The sequence below is a fragment of the Myxocyprinus asiaticus genome, chromosome 20, assembly GCF_019703515.2.
Source record: "Myxocyprinus asiaticus isolate MX2 ecotype Aquarium Trade chromosome 20, UBuf_Myxa_2, whole genome shotgun sequence".
NCBI lineage: Eukaryota > Metazoa > Chordata > Actinopteri > Cypriniformes > Catostomidae > Myxocyprinus > Myxocyprinus asiaticus.
The window spans coordinates 46,669,743-46,686,058 of NC_059363.1; the positions used below are offsets into that span (position 1 = coordinate 46,669,743).

Here is a 16,316-nt window from a genome sequence, read left to right on the forward strand (position 1 = left end):
CAGCAGATTTCACTGAGGGAATAGTAGAAAAAGACTCTCTCTACTTTATATATCTAGCCAAAAGCTAATGAGGCATACTGCATGATCCGACCCCTAAAGGCCTTAAGTGCCTCCCAAGCCACGCCCACAGAGGATGCTGATGACCAATTGGTTTCCATATAAACACTGATTTCAGCCTTTAACATTTGTTGGAATTCAGGATTTTGCAAAAGGGATACATTAAAGTGCCAACTATATGATATCTTTTTCTCCATATGTGGCAACACCTCTAAACACACCAGGGCGTGATCTGAGACTAAGATGTTTCCAATTGAGCAATCAACAACAGATGAAATGAGGGACTTAGATATATATAAAAAAATCTATTCTAGAATAAATCTTATGGACTGATGAAAAAAATGTATAGTCCCTACCAGATGGGTTCAAAAGTCTCCAAATATAAGACCAAGATTTTTATACATCCTGTGAAGTGTCAGTGTTGCTCTAGGGGGCTCACGCACTTTTGCTTCACTATGATCAAAGACTGAGTCCATCAAAAGATTAAAGTCTCCTCCCAATATTATATCATGAGGGGTGCCAGCGGCTTGCAACATCCTTTCAAGATCTATAAAGAAGCCCTGATCATCAGCATTAGGTGTGTAAATATTAGCCAAAATCAACCTTTGCCCCTGAATTTCTGCTAAAACAATAATGACTCTTCTAATTTATCATTAATCTGTTTGAGACATTTGAATTGTAGATGCTTACTTATCAATATAATGACTCCCCTGCTCTTCCTTGAGCCAGCACTAAAAAAACATGTCCACCCCATATCTTCCCAAATTTTTCAGCTTCTTGCGGGGAAAGATGCGTTTCTTGAAGAAACACAATATCATATTTCTTACATTTAAAAAAGAAATAACCTTCATTCTTTTTATGGGGTGCCCCAACCCATTCACATTCCACGTGAAGAGAGACAATCCACTCATATTAACATTTGACATTTTGACATATTAGAAAAAATAGATTGTGTCAAAAATAAAATTATAAAGACCACCTTCCAACACTAGTGCAACAATCAAACCCCGAACTTCCCCCCAAACCAAACAAACAGAAAAAAGAAAAACGTGCACATTAACCCCGCGCATGACAGAGCCAACTGGCATCCATCCCTCTAAACTCAAACAGTCCATATACACCTACGAGAGTCCCCACGACAAATTTGCCGTCGGATTGCTCAAGTCCGGTGCTTCTATACAAATTTTGTGACAGAATTACACAACAGAAAATAATCTATAAAACAAACTCCAGCCAATAGGCGGGATAAACCCAAAGATGTGTAGATTCATCCACTTAACTGTCCCAAAGGAGTGTTACTCCACAAAACATACTCCAGCCGCTAGGCGGAACCAGCACAAAAAGAAGCACATAAGGCGCTCAGTTTCCTCGGACATTCAAGTGAATATTCAGTGAGTCAGGCCCACTCGGCTGCATAGAGAGTATCAGACAATGACTTACTCATTCCATTGACTTTATGAAGGACATTGCTTGCCGTGGGCATGTAAATATTTTGCGGCCATCCTTAGTATCTATTCTCAATTTGGCCGGGAACATAAGTGCAAAAGCAACTTTCCGTTGATGTAAGAGTTTCTTGCAATCCTTGAATCGATCACGTTTCTCTCTTGTCAAATTCGCAAAGTCTGGGAACAAGAAAATGTTGTGGTTCTTCCAAGAAAGCCTTCCTTTACTCCTCGCCTCGTGTAACACGAGATCTTTATCGGATGATCTCAGAAATTTGGCCAGAATTGATCAGGGCCTGTCTCCCTCCGTGGATCTCAGAGCCAGAACTCTGTGAGCTCACTCGATTTCCAGATTACGGCCTGTTATGTCGAGCAGACTTGGGAATAGCCCATCTAGGAATTTCATCATATCTCGGCCTTCCTCGTCCTCAGGGATTCCAACAATTCAGATGTTGTTTCTGAGTGGTGGTGGTGTAGTGGGCTAAAGCACAAAACTGGTAATCAGAAGGTTGCTGGTTCAATCCCCACAGCCACCACCATTGTGTCCTTGAGCAATGCACTTAACTCCAGGTTGCTCTGGGGGGATTGTCCCTGTATAAGTGCACTGTAAGTCACTTTGGATAAAAGCATCTGCCAAATGCATAAATGAAATGTAAATGTTTCGCGGTTACAATTCTCAAGGTCTTCCAACTTTTCCCAAACACGCTCAAAGTCTGTCTTGGTCGCTAGTGGATTAGCAGCTAATTCTCTCTCCGATGACTCCAGATAATCGATCCGTTTCTCAACATCCGACACTCTTGTAACCATCTCAGTGAATTTCATCTCCATGGCAGTAATCGATTGACGTATTACTGCAAGATCCTCTAAGTCAGTAACAACCTTCGCCAGTATTGCCGATATGCTCGACAGTTGACGCTGAATCTCTCCCACCGCACCGTCCAAGTGCCCAGTCTGCGACCCTGCCAGGGGTATCAGCTTGAGAATGTAAGTGTCTTTTAATGTCTCCAGAGCCCGAGGATTTTGAATTCTTTGACATGTTGTCTTCTGTGAACAATCAAGAATCAGAGTGTACCGAATCTCACCGGTTTATGACTTAAAAAGTATTAAAACTAGCAAAGTGCGCAGAGCTCGCTGTTCACACGTCCGACCCTCGCATGGCACCACGCGACTCCCCTTTTGTTAGAAGTTTATACGGAATAATTAAAGAATGGAAAACTTCTGCCAACCATGACGCAAGCCCGGATCAGTCTGATTCTTAAAAAGGACAAAGATCCTAGTGAGAATAAGAGTTACCGTCCAATTTCCCTGATCAAGCTAGACGTTAAAATATTGTCAAAATTGTTTTGCTAACCGATTAAGTAAAGCTATGACATCTTTTATACATATAGATCAGGTGGGTTTATTCAGGGCCGTAGCTTTTCTGATAACATCAGGAGTTTCAATAATATCATGTGGTCAGTGGCGAATGTTCAAACTCCGGTCGCTGCCATCTCACTTGACGCTGAAAAGGCGTTTGATATGGTAGAATAGGATTATCTTTTTAAGATTTTGGAAATGTATGGGTTTGGGAATACTTTTATTGGTTGGATTAAGTTACTTTATAGACACCCAGTAGCAGCAGTACAAATGATTGGATTAATTTCAGATAATTTTACTCTGGATAGGGGCACCCGGTAAGGTTGCCCTCTTTCCCATTATTGTTCTGTCTTGCCCTGGAACCATTCGCAGCCACAATAAATAAGGAAGATGATTTTCCAGGGGTGGTGGTGGGAGGTGTGGCACATAAGCTTTTGCTTTACGCAGATTATATTTTATTATTCATCTCCAACCCTACTAGATCTGTGCCTTGCCTCCACAGAATTATTAATTCCTTTTCTAAGTTCTCAGGATACAGAGCTAATTGGTCTAAATCCGAAGCTTTGGCTCTGACAGCATACTGCCTGGTAACGGCTTTTCAGCCGGGTGCCTTCCAGTGGCCCAAACAGGGCATTAAGTATTTGGGTATTTTATTCCCAGCAAATTTTTGTGATTTAGTTAGTTAATTCTGACCCTCTAATAAAATGGTTTGAGCGATGTGGGCAGGTGGGCTTCATTACATTTATCTATAATTGGGAAGGTTAATGTTATTAAAATGAATTGTATTCCAAAATTCAACTACCTGCTACAATCTCTCCCTATAGATGTCCCCCTCTCTTATTTCAAGCAATTTGATAGCATAGCGAAATCCTTCATTTGGAATGGTAAACATCCCAGATTACATTTCAGTAAATTGCATAGGCCGACTGTCAAACGTGAAAATTTTGTTTTATTATTATGCATTCAGTCTCAGACAATTGGCTCATTGGTTGCTTCCAGGGTTGGGGAGTAACGGAATACATGTAACGGGATTACGTATTTAAAATACAAAATATTAGTAACTGTATCTGGGAATCCTAAAATGTTGAACCATATTTTAAAAGGATCTCAACACTCCACTCTCATATAGGTCACAATCCACTCTGTCCAGCAGAAAGGGGACTTATTATTACATAACTTTGGGTTCAGCTATATGCTCGAGGCAACATTTAAATAAATGTCCGAATTAAACACTCTGGACACTTTTGTCCATACCGAGTGAAAATGTGAGATAATGGGGTGTAACTTCTCTAATTAGTTTGATAGAAAGGCTTTGCAATGGCGAAATAGGGCCAAGAACTTCCTGTTCAATACAAAATCAGAGAGTGGCTCTCTCAGGTGGAATCGACCAATGAGCCAAATGACTGAGACCGAATGCATAATAATAAAACAAAATCTTGGGTAGGCCTAGCCCTCCTTTGTCAATCGTCTTATGTAATTTATTGAAATGTAATATGGGACGCTTACCATTCCAAATGAAGGACTTCGCTATTCTATCAAATTGCTTGAAATAAGAGAGGGGGACATCTACAGGGAGAGATTGTAGCAGGTAGTTGAATTTTGGAATACAATTCATTTTAATAACATTAACCTTTCCAATCATAGATAAATGTAATGAAGCCCACCTGCCCACATCGCTCAAACATCTTTTATTAAGAGGTCAAAATTAACTCTAACTAAATCACACAAATTTGCTGGGAATAAAATGCCCAAATACTTCATACCCTGTTTGGGCCACTGGAAGACGCCCAGCTGAAAAGTCGTCGCTGGGCAGAATGCTGTCAGAGCCAAAGCTTTGGATTTAGACAAATTTACTCTGTATCCTGAGAACTTAGAAAAGGAATTAATAATTCTGTGGAGGCAAGGCACAGATCTGGTGGGGTCGGAGATGAATAATAAAATATAATCTGCAGAGAGCAAAAGCTTATGCACCATACCTCCCGCCACCACCCCTGGAAAATCATCTTCCTTTCTTATTGCGGCTGCTAATGGTTCCAGGACAAGACAAAACAATAATGGGGACAGAGGGCAACCCTGCCAGGTGCCCCTATCCAGAGTAAAATAATCTGAAATTAGCCATGACATCTGTTGCAGGGCTCCCTGTTCTTCTATTCTAATCTTTTCTATTTGCAAAAGTAATATTTGGGAGTCTAACTGTTAAGTGGCCTGACGGTCAGAGTAAAAATGATGTGCTGGTAATAAATGGTGGATCCCAAGAAGTGTTTATTACGGTGCAAAAGTATTTACTGTGAAAATATTTTCATAAGTATAAACAACAACTACACAAAAGAAAATTGCAACAATGTGCAATAATGGCTAAACCAACAAATGGCCATAAATTTGTTATTGGAGGAGGGGGTGTGGGCAAGGATTCTAAAAAACAAAGTCTGCATCTAGAGATGCAAGGGTTCGCCTTATGCAATTTAAGATTTTACATAGATTTTATTGGACCCCCTGTAGATTGTATAGGCTTGGTCTTAAGGACACACCCATCTGCTGGCGATGCCATACTGAAGGTGGAGACACCATCCATGTTTTTTGGGGGTGCCTTAAGATCCAAGAATTTTGGCTGAAGGTGCAAAGTTTTGTGTGTGATGTGTTGGGCACTCAGGTCTCGTTCTGCCCCAGACTCTGTATTCTTGGGAAAAAGGGAGGTCATGGATTTGGTAGATAAGTACAAGGAGGACTGGGTTTTGACCAGTGTGATGATTAGTAATCAAATCAAATCAAATCAAATCAAATCACTTTATTGTCACACAACCATATACACAAGTGCAATGGTGTGTGAAATTCTTGGGTGCAGTTCCGATCAACATAGCAGTCGTGACAGTGATGAGACAGTACCAATTTACAATAACATCAAATTAACACAGCACAATTTAAACATCTGTTATACATAATTACACTCAACTTAAAACATCAAATTAACACAACACAATTTAAACATCTGTTATACACATAATTACACTCAACAATATACAAATAATAACATACACTGTACAGTATACAATATGCTGTTTTTGTTTTTGTTTTTTGTTTTTTTGTTTTTACTATATAGATACACATTATTCAATAAAAATTAAAAATTAAAATATATATATAAAAAATAAAAGTATATATATATATATATATATATATATATATATATATATATATATATATATATATATAGAATGTACAGTATTGTACTGTATTGACATTCAGGCTGTCGGTTGATAGTCAGTTGTTAAGAGAGACATAATATAATAATAGTAATATAATTTATGACAGTCCGGTGTGAGATAAAAGAGTAATAAAGTGCAGGGCTGATGTATTTTGATCGTGGGAGATCAAAAGTTCAAAAGTCTGATTGCTTGGGGGAAGAAGCTATCATGGAGTCGGCTGGTGCGGGTCCTGATGCTGCGATACCGCCTACCTGATGGTAGCAGTGAGAACAGCCCATGGCAAGGGTGGCTGGAGTCTCTGATGATCCTCCGAGCTTTTTTCACACACCGCCTTGTATATATTTCCTGGAGGGAGGGAAGCTCACCTCCGATGATGTGTTTGGCAGTTCACACCACCCTTTGCAGTGCTTTGCGGTTGTGGGCGGTGCTATTGCCGTACCAGGCGGAGATACAGCCAGTCAGGATGCTCTCTACAGTGCAGGTGTAGAACCGTGTGAGGATGTGGCGGTTCATTCCAAACTTCCTTAGCCGTCTCAGGAAGAAGAGGCGCTGATGAGCCTTCTTCACAACGACTTCAGTGTGGACGGACCACGTGAGTTCCTCAGTGATGTGGACACCCAGGAACTTGAAGCTGCTGACTCTCTCCACTGGTGCTCCATTGATGGTGATGGGACTGTGTTCTCTGTCTTTTCTTCTGAAGTCCACCACAAGCTCCTTTGTCTTACTGACATTGAGGGAGAGGTTGTGCTCCTGACACCAGTGTGTCAGAGTGTGCACCTCCTCTCTGTAGGCTGTTTCATCATTGTCAGTGATCAGACCTACCACCGTCGTGTCATCAGCAAACTTAATGATGGCATTGGAGCAATGTGTTGCCACACAGTCATGTGTGTACAAGGAATACAGTAGTGGGCTGAGAACACAGCCCTGCGGGGCTCCAGTGTTGAGGGTTAGTGATGAGGAGATGTTGCTGCCTATTCTAACCACCTGGCGTCTGCTTGACAGGAAGTCCAGGATCCAGCTGCACAGCGAGCTGTTTAAGCCCAGAGCCCGGAGTTTCTCATCTAGCTTGGAGGGCACTATGGTGTTGAATGCTGAGCTGTAGTCTACAAACAACATTCTCACATAAGTGTTCTTTTTTTCCAGGTGGGAGAGAGCAGTGTGTATTGTAGATGCAATGGCATCATCAGTGGAGCGGTTGTTGCGGTAAGCAAACTGCAGCGGGTCAAGATTGAGTGGCAAGACAGAGCAGATGTAATCTCTGATTAGTCTCTCAAAGCATTTGCTGATGATGGGGTTCAGAGCAACAGGACGCCAGTCATTTAAACAAGTTATTTATGATTGTTTTGGAACAGGCACAATGGTGGATGTTTTAAAGCATGTGGGGACTACAGACAAAGAGAGGGAAAGGTTGAAAATGTCCGTAAAAACACCAGCCAGCTGGTTCGCGCACGCTCTGATGACGCGGCCCGGAATGCCGTCTGGACCCGCGGCTTTGCGGATATTCACCCGTCGGAAGGATCAGGTTACATCCGCTACAGAGACGGAGAGTGAACTAACCTCTGTAGCTTTGGCCGTGAGAGCTCTCTCCGCGAGGGCGGTGTTATTTCCCTCGAAACGAGCATAAAAAGTATTTAGCTCATCCGGTAGAGAGGCAGCGGTGTTCATGGCGGAGTTTTTATTCCCTTTAAAGTCCGTGATGATGTTAATTCCCTGCCACATGCTTCTAGAGTTGGTGGTGTTAAACTGTCCTTCAATCTTGCTCCTGTACTGGCGTTTTGCTGTTTTGATAGTTTTCGGAGGGCATAACTGGCTTGTTTATGCTCCTCCGCGTTCCCGGAATTAAAAGCGGAGGTCCGCACATTAGTGCCGCGCGAACATCGCTATTGATCCACGGCTTCTGATTCGGATAGATTCGTACAGTTCTGGTCGGAATCACTTCCTCTACGCACGTTCTGATGAAACACATTACGCTATCAGCGTAAAGCTCGATGTCGTCATCAGAAGCGGACCGGAACATCTCCCAGTCCGTGTTATCAAAACAGTCTTGTAGCGTAGAATCTGATTGGTCCGACCAGCACTGGATCGTTCTGAGGGTGGGTGCTTCCTGTTTCAATTTCTGCCTGTAAGCGGGCAGAAGCAGAATGGAAGAGTGGTCTGATTTGCCAAATGGTGGGCAGGGGAGGGATTTGTAGCCATCCCGGAACGGAGAGTAGCAATGATCCAAAACCCGGTCCCCTCCTGTGTTGAAACTAATGTGCTGGTGATATTTTGGTGCGACTGATTTTAAACTGGCTTTATTAAAGTCCCCGGTCACAATGAACGCGGCCTCAGGGTGCACGGTTTCCTGCTCACTTATAATCCCATACAGTTCCTTGAGTGCCCGGTCTGTGTCGGCTTGTGGCGGGATGTACACAGCAGTGATAATGACCGCTGTGAATTCCCTCAGTAGCCAGAATGGTTGACACAGAAGCATAAGAAATTCCAGATCAGGAGAGCAGAAAGACTTGATAGAATGAACGTTCCTCTGATCACACCAGGATTTGTTGATCATAAAACATGCACCACAACCTCTAGTTTTACCTGAGAGGTCTTTCGCTCTGTCCGCTCGGTGCACGGAGAACCCCGTGGGTTCAATGGCTGAGTCTGGAATCTCCACAGACATCCAAGTTTCCGTAAGGCAGATAATACAGCAGTCCCTTGTATCTCGTTGGAAAGAGATCCGCGCTTTCAGCTCGCAGAGCTTGTTATCCAGAGACTGAACATTTGCCAGTAGAATAGTGGGTAGCGGGGGTCGATTTGCGCGGCGTCTTACTCTGATGAGAACGCCGGCTCTGTTTCCCATTTTCCTCCTGCGTTTCCGCGGCCGTGCTGCCCAGACAAAGGGCTCCGCTTGCGTGTTTGTAAACAGCGGGTCAGCATTGAGGAATGTGAAGTCCGGTTTTCGGTGTGAGATCGCTGAACCAATGTCCAAAAGTGTTTGTCTGTCGTAGACAATAAGGCAGACAACATCCAAGACAAAAAACATAAGAATTGTAAACAAAACAAACAAAACATTGCTATGTTGTGTCGGAGCTCGCAACGCAGCAGCCATACTCGGCGCCATCTTGAGTCGGCAGGTTATTTTGAGGAGTTGGAAGTTGGATGGAGCACCCTCATTCCCGGAGTGGTGTGCGGAGATGGGGAGGGTGGCTGCCTTCGAGGAGGGGTCGAGTATAAAGGATGGGGGTTAGGGATTCTTACAATAAGAAATTGGGCAATTATTTAGCATTTTTTAGGGAATCTCGAGGAGGGGCGGTGGAGGGAGTAAGGTAGAGTTTAGTTTTTTTTTATTATACTTGATTGCATTTTATTTTATTGTTTTAGTTTTGTTTTTGTTTTTTTTCTCTCTCTGTTTGTGTGTCTATATTCTATTGACCACAGGGGTGTTCATGGGGGGGTGGGGGGTCAGGGTGGGTTGAGAGTTTGGTAGGGGGAGGGGATATAGTGGGGTTTAATGTTTAAAGTGTTTGATTCATATATATGTATATATATATATATTAGTATTTTTTGTGTTCACTGATGAATCAGTAAAAAAAAAATAAAAAATAGGGACATGACATGAAAAGTATTAAAACTAGCAAAGTGCATGGAGCTCGCCATTCACACGTCTGAACCTCGCATGGGGTCATGTGACTCCTTTGATTCATGTTTTAAAATTTAGCCAAATATAAAATTAAACCATTTTTAAATTGACAAATAGGCATATTTAACAGTTTAATGTTTTTAAGTAGTTAAATATAAAATCATACATTTAAAACTGACTTTTTTCCCCTCCCCAATTTGGAATGCCCAGTTCCCAATGCGCTCAAGTCCTCCTGGTGGCATAGTGACTTGCCTCAATCCATGTGGCGGAGGATGAATCTCAGTTGCCTCTGCGTCCGAGACCGTCAATCCACGCATCTTATGCGGCTTGTTGAACACATTACCGTGGAGACCTAGAGCTTGTAGAGGCTTCACGCTATTCTCTGAGGCATCCATGCACAACTCACCACGCACTCCACAGAGAGTGAGAACCACATTATGGTGACCACGAGGAGGTTAACCCAATGTGAAACTACCCACCCTAGCAACCGGGCCAAATGGTTGCTTAGGATACCTGACTGGAGTCATATAGCACGCCCTGGATTCGAACTTACAACTCCAGGTGTGGTAGTCAGCATGTTAACATGCCAAGCTACCCAGGCTCCCATAAAAAGACATTTAAAACGGTTTATTTAATTCATGTTAAAGTGTAGGCGTTAGGGATTCAATCCACACAAGTTTAGTTTTTTTGGAATCAGGTGCAAGAGCATTTAATGAGAACGCAAAAGGTTTACAGGAAATACATGGTGAGATCAAAACACAGATGGGATGACACAGGCAAGTAAACAGGTAAGTTACGGTAAGTAGACTTCTCAGGAAGATGAAGGATCAGCAAGGTGAGTATCCAGGTGATATTGTCCACAGAATTTAAGAAAAATCAGGCAGAGAAACTTGGTAACCATAAACAAACAACAAGGTAAATCTTCAAACTTCAATAAAGTTACACTGCATGGGAGCAGCGCAGTCAAACTATAGTCCTTAGTGAAAATTGACAGTGAACTGAAGTGAAGGTGACTTATTTAAGCAGTCCTTGATGAGTGAGCTGATTGTGTGAAGGTGTGATGAATTAGAAGTTGGGAGAAGAGGAGTGGAACACTGAGGGATGTGGAAAGCCCGAGGGAGGTGTGACAGTAGGTAAATACATAAAATTATAAATTAAATCATTTTTAAATCGACAAATAAATATACATTTAAAACTGTTTATTTAATCGATGTTTTAAAATGTAGGTAAATATAAAATTGTAAATTAAATCATTTTTAAATTGACAAAAAATAGACATACTGTATTTAAAACGGTTTATTTAATTAATGTTTTAAAATGTAGGTAAATATAACAAAATAATAAATTAATATATCATTTTTTAATTGTATTTCAAAAAAAGCATTTGCCAGTGGCTTTTCTGTATTCATTTGCCAACTGAGTTAAAAAAAAAAGCCAATTCACAGATGATCTTTTACAGTTCAACCATGAGAGCAACCAATTAACTTTTTGTTTTAAGACACACCCCCTCTCCCACATGCCAATTCAAGTAGACATAAGACGGACTGTCATGTACCATGTCAACACCATGTTTTTTGGACATGCATCATGGTATTATTTGAATGACCTTGGAGAGTACATACTTATACGATATGGTAATCATTCAGTACCCTGATATAGGAGAGTGGGGCTAGATGTCCCACCTTTACTAAACTTCTATTGACACAAACCATAAAGTCTTGACAACAAAAAAAGCTACTGAACATTTCCATTGTTATTTCACAGGAAAAAAGAAACAGATAATTTTGTGTTGTCACAGGCATAAGTTGTCACCATCAAACTTCCAATTAAAGGATTTTCAGAAATATTTAAACAATGAAACAATTATGAAATACAAAACAATTCATGAAAGAGCAAAAATGTAAACAGTAACAATACAAAAATATTGAAACATTGCTTTAGCAGTCAAAAATTTTGATCATTTTTTTTTTTTTTTTTACATAACTCACAAATATGAGAACTTATTAGAACTTATTTTACGTAATGTCACAGTGTGGTATTATAGAGTTTATTTTTTTACAGATATTACAAAAATGCTCACAATGTGACCTGCAAGGCAGACAAACAAGAACCATTATTGTCCACTATGATGTACTAGACATAGAACAGTGATCTTATACTACGATATAATGAACCTTCATAATGATATAATTCATTGAAACATCATGATGGTGCCGCAGATGGCCGCCTCGGTGTGGAGCTCCTCAGTTCTTTTGTTGTTTTTGTTTGTTTGTCCTGTGTTTAGTAATCTTTTTCCAGTCAGTTTTAACAGAGACGAACTGCTGAACATTCGACAGCATGTACCAGACAATCTTTTCCCGGTTTTTGAATATTCATACATTTTGCTAGATATTTTAGTTGGAGGCACGGCTTTGTTGTTCAAGAGACACAGGCGAGGGAGACGAGTCGGTGCGCTGGTCAAACTCTCTCGGCACAGATTTCGAACAGCGCTGACGAGTATTCATTTAGCGAATCTCCGCTCTCTTCCTAACAAAACGGACGAACTACATCTCACCCGCACAAACAAGGACTTTTCAACCTCTGCTGCCTTGTGCTTCACAAAAACCTGGCTGAGTGAAGCCATTCCGGACAGCGCGTTACATCTTCCGGGCTTCCAGCTGTTCAGAGCGGATGTGCTGTCCTAATTTGGAAGTGCTCTTTATTAACTGTAAGCCTTTCTACTCGCCGCGGGTGTTTTCCTCGTTTATTCTGGTGAGTGTGTATATCGCACCAAACGCGTGTTTGAACACAGCGCTGCAACAGCTGGCTGATCAAATCACAGACATGGAACAACAATACCCAGACTCAGATATTATTATTCTTGGGGATTTTAACAAAGAAAATCTCACACATGAACTGCCCAAATACAAACAGCACAGCACATGCCCCACCAGAGACAGGAACATACTGGATCATTGTTGCATAACAATAAAGGATGCATATCGCTTTGTCCCTAGAGCAGCTTTGGGACTCTCTGATCACTGTCTGGTGCATCTTCATCCAACCTACAGGCAGAAATTAAAATCAACCAAGCCAGTAGTAAGGACTGTAAAGATGTGGACCAATGAAGCAGAGCGGGAACTACAAACCTGCTTTGACTGCACTGATTGGAGTGTTTTTGAGGCTGCAGCCACAGACCTGGATGAGCTCACAGATACTGTAACATCATATATCAGTTTCTGTGAGGATATGTGCATTCCTACTAGGACTTATTTAAAGTTCAACAATGACAAACCGTGGTTTACAGCAGAGTTCAGGCAGCTTTGTCAGGCCAAAGAGGATGCTTACAGGGGTGGGGATAAAGTATTGTACAATCAGGCCAGGAACACACTGAACAGGGAAATCAGAGTGACTAAAAGGAGATACTCTGAGAAGCTGAAAAACAAGTTTTCAGCTAACGACCCTGCATCGGTGTGGAGTGGCATGAAACAACTCACAAATTACAGGACTCCTACCCCCAACCCTGTGGTGGACCAACAACTGGCTGATGACCTGAATGTGTTCTACTGCAGATTTGAAAGGCCCAATCTCACACCCCACACCCACTCTGACCTTCACTTCACACAAACACCAACACCTCCTGCAACCCCCCTCCTGCTACTCCCTGCTACACCAATGACTGCATTGCCAAGGACTCCTCTGTCAAGCTCCTGAAGTTTGCAGATGACACCACTGTCATCGGCCTCATCCGAGATGACGATGAATCTGCATACAGAAGGGAGGTTGAACAGCTGATTGTCTGGTGCAGTCAAAACAACCTTGAGCTGAACATGCTCAAAACGGTGGAGATCATTGTGGACTTTAGGAGAAACACCCCAACACTGACCCCCCTCACCATTCTAAACAGCACCGTGGCAGCAGTGGAGTCATTCAGGTTCCTGGGCACTACCATCTCATAGGACCTGAAGTGGGAGACACACATTGACTCCACTGTGAAAAAGGCCCAGCAGAGGTTGTACTTCCTTTGCCAGCTGAGGAAGTTCAAACTGCCACAGGCGCTGCTGGTACAGTTCTACTCAGCAGTCATTGAGTCTGTCCTCTGCACTTCAATAACTGTCTGGTTTGGTTCAGCTACAAAATCAGACATCAGAAGACTACATAGGACAGTTCGGACTGCTGAGAGGATTATTGGTTGCCCCCTGCCCTCCCCTCAAAAACTATACACTTCCAGAGTGAGGAAAAAGGCTGGAAAAATCACTCTGGACCCCACTCACCCTGCCCACTACATTTTTGAACTGTTGCCTTCCGGCTGACACTTCAGAGCTCTGAGCACCAGAACCGTAAGGCACAGGAACAGTTTTTCCCCTCAGGCTATCCATCTCATGAACAGATAAATTGCCCCACTGAGCAATAACTATGTGCAATACACAGTTTAGTCTTTTTTTATATTTATCCAACACATCCAACCTCTTCTGCCATTTAATTTCTCTGGAAAAAAAAACAAAAATACATTTGCCCTGCACATAACAGATTGTTTAGATTTGCACTACCCATGTGTATGTGTATGTATGTGTGTGTCTGTATGTATGTGTACAATTATTTTTTATGTTTTATTATTATCTATGTCTTGCTGCTGTTTTTGTATTGTTTTTGTATTGTTGTACATTGGAAACTCCTGTCACCAAGACAAATTCCTTGTATGTGTAATCATACTTGGCAATAAAGCTGATTCTGATTATGAAAAATATTATTATATTGCACCTGACATACAAAGCCACTGCTAGAGAAAACACATTTGTGTAACTAGCTACTGAGAAACAGCCTTTTGAGACAACTTCCTCTGTGACAACTAACCCTGGTCTCCCCCATATCAATACCATAGTGTTACCATCACTGTATTATGGCTACAGTACATGTTTTGTAAGGCACAGATGAAATATCTCATGAATTTATCAGCTAATTCTGTGACATCTGCTCTACTGCCCTACACAAAAACACTGTGGCAGTACCATGGCACAGTGATGGTACCATATGGTAGTACTTTTAGACATATACCATGGTATGATAGCTATTTTCATGTACTGTGTTAATCACATCCAATGAACTTCAACAAATGCCATGGTGTGACCATGGTACATGTCCATGAAACATGGGATTACTGCACCATGGTGCCATGGCAGTATATGGTAGTTTGTTAGTGTCACATTAATTTATGCGTGTAAAATAATCATTAAAGGCCTTAGAATTAAAGTAAATGCCAGAAAGTGTGGCCACTAAGCGCCGTGAATGTTTCTATGGTTACCAACGACATTCAGACATTTCATTGTTAAATGCTAAATGTTTAAGTGACCATTTTGATGTTTGATGGCTTGTTGTGTCACATTAAATTCAGTCCATGTGCACGCTGCTGTTGTCAATTTTATTTTGGTGCACACATGCACGTGCTCGTGAACAGTAACTGCAACATAAACAAACAAACAAACACACAAACCATGAAACAAAACACTTTAAACCTCATATGACGTCAGTGTCATTACCTGAGACACGGCTGATGAATCTCGTGAGTGGATACAGCGTGTAAAACATCAGAGTCACGACCATGGTTGACGTCAGAGTGCGAGCAAACTTTATTCATTACACTGAGCTCGAGGTGACGTAACCAGCAGGACGACACTCCAGGAGACCCAGACAGCAGAATGATGTCACGCCGAAACCCAAAAAGGAAAATTGACATTTTTGGTTTATGTTAGTGGGGAAATATTACATTAATCAGATAAAATTGTTTAAAACTTAAAGTCTTCCATTTACAGATGTGCTGTCAGTGATTTTCAATAGAACAAATAAACTGTCACTGAGATATCTGGGAAATAATGTTTTAAGTTGTTTCTTAAAAAAAAAAAAAAAAACATGAAGACTTTGCTTAATGATTTTTATGTAATATCTACAAGAATTTATTTTTAATTTGTTCATTTATTTAATTTGACTGTATTCTATTCATAATGTTTGTTTTTTGACAGGATATGATTGTGGTTTGCAGTGTTATGAGTTATCAATAAGCACTATTTTGACAAATTAAATTGGATGACTAAAATAAATGATGATATTAAAATTGTTGTAGTTATGCTATAAACCTTACAAGTAAAACAAATAAAATAAGGATTTTACATACACTAAACAAAATATTTTAGCCTATTTTTAAGATTGACACATTTCAATTTCAATTTCAATTTTTTTTTTTTTCAGTGTGCACATTTTAACCCTGACTATTGTCACCATGGTAATGTTTTTGTAAAGGAAGGTGATATGACCTCGACAGGACAGCATAATAATACACAAAATGATTACAGCCTACATGATTTTCTTTATTTAATTGCTTGTTTTTGTTTTCCATGTGTGTTTGCTGCTGTTTCAATGTGTAGTTATTAAATAATGTTGTGTGTTTTTCTCCTCAGCTTTGAAAACGGCCTGTAGGAATTTGAGTGTGTACATGACTGTGTGTTACATCCATTTTTAATGACTTTTCTTCCACTTGCACAACACAGACAGATTCCAGCAGTAGTGCAGGTATCACATGTACACCTGTTGCTAAGACACTAACCTGCAGCTTCAATATCAGACAACACTAGAGAACTGATGCCCATCTATATCAATACGACA

The 16,316-nt window shown here is 41.1% G+C and overlaps 1 protein-coding gene across 1 annotated transcript in view; it reads right to left on the bottom strand.

The window, feature by feature from the left end:
* The window catches only part of LOC127411132 (protein angel homolog 1-like), a 40,394-nt gene extending 24,094 nt beyond the window's left edge, over window positions 1-16,300 (bottom strand). Inside the window, exon 1 of the mRNA XM_051646480.1 lies at window positions 16,258-16,300. Within this exon, the coding sequence (XP_051502440.1) occupies window positions 16,258-16,300 (43 nt within the window). The remainder of the gene's footprint in view (window positions 1-16,257) is intronic.
* Window positions 16,301-16,316: the final 16 nt, after the last annotated feature.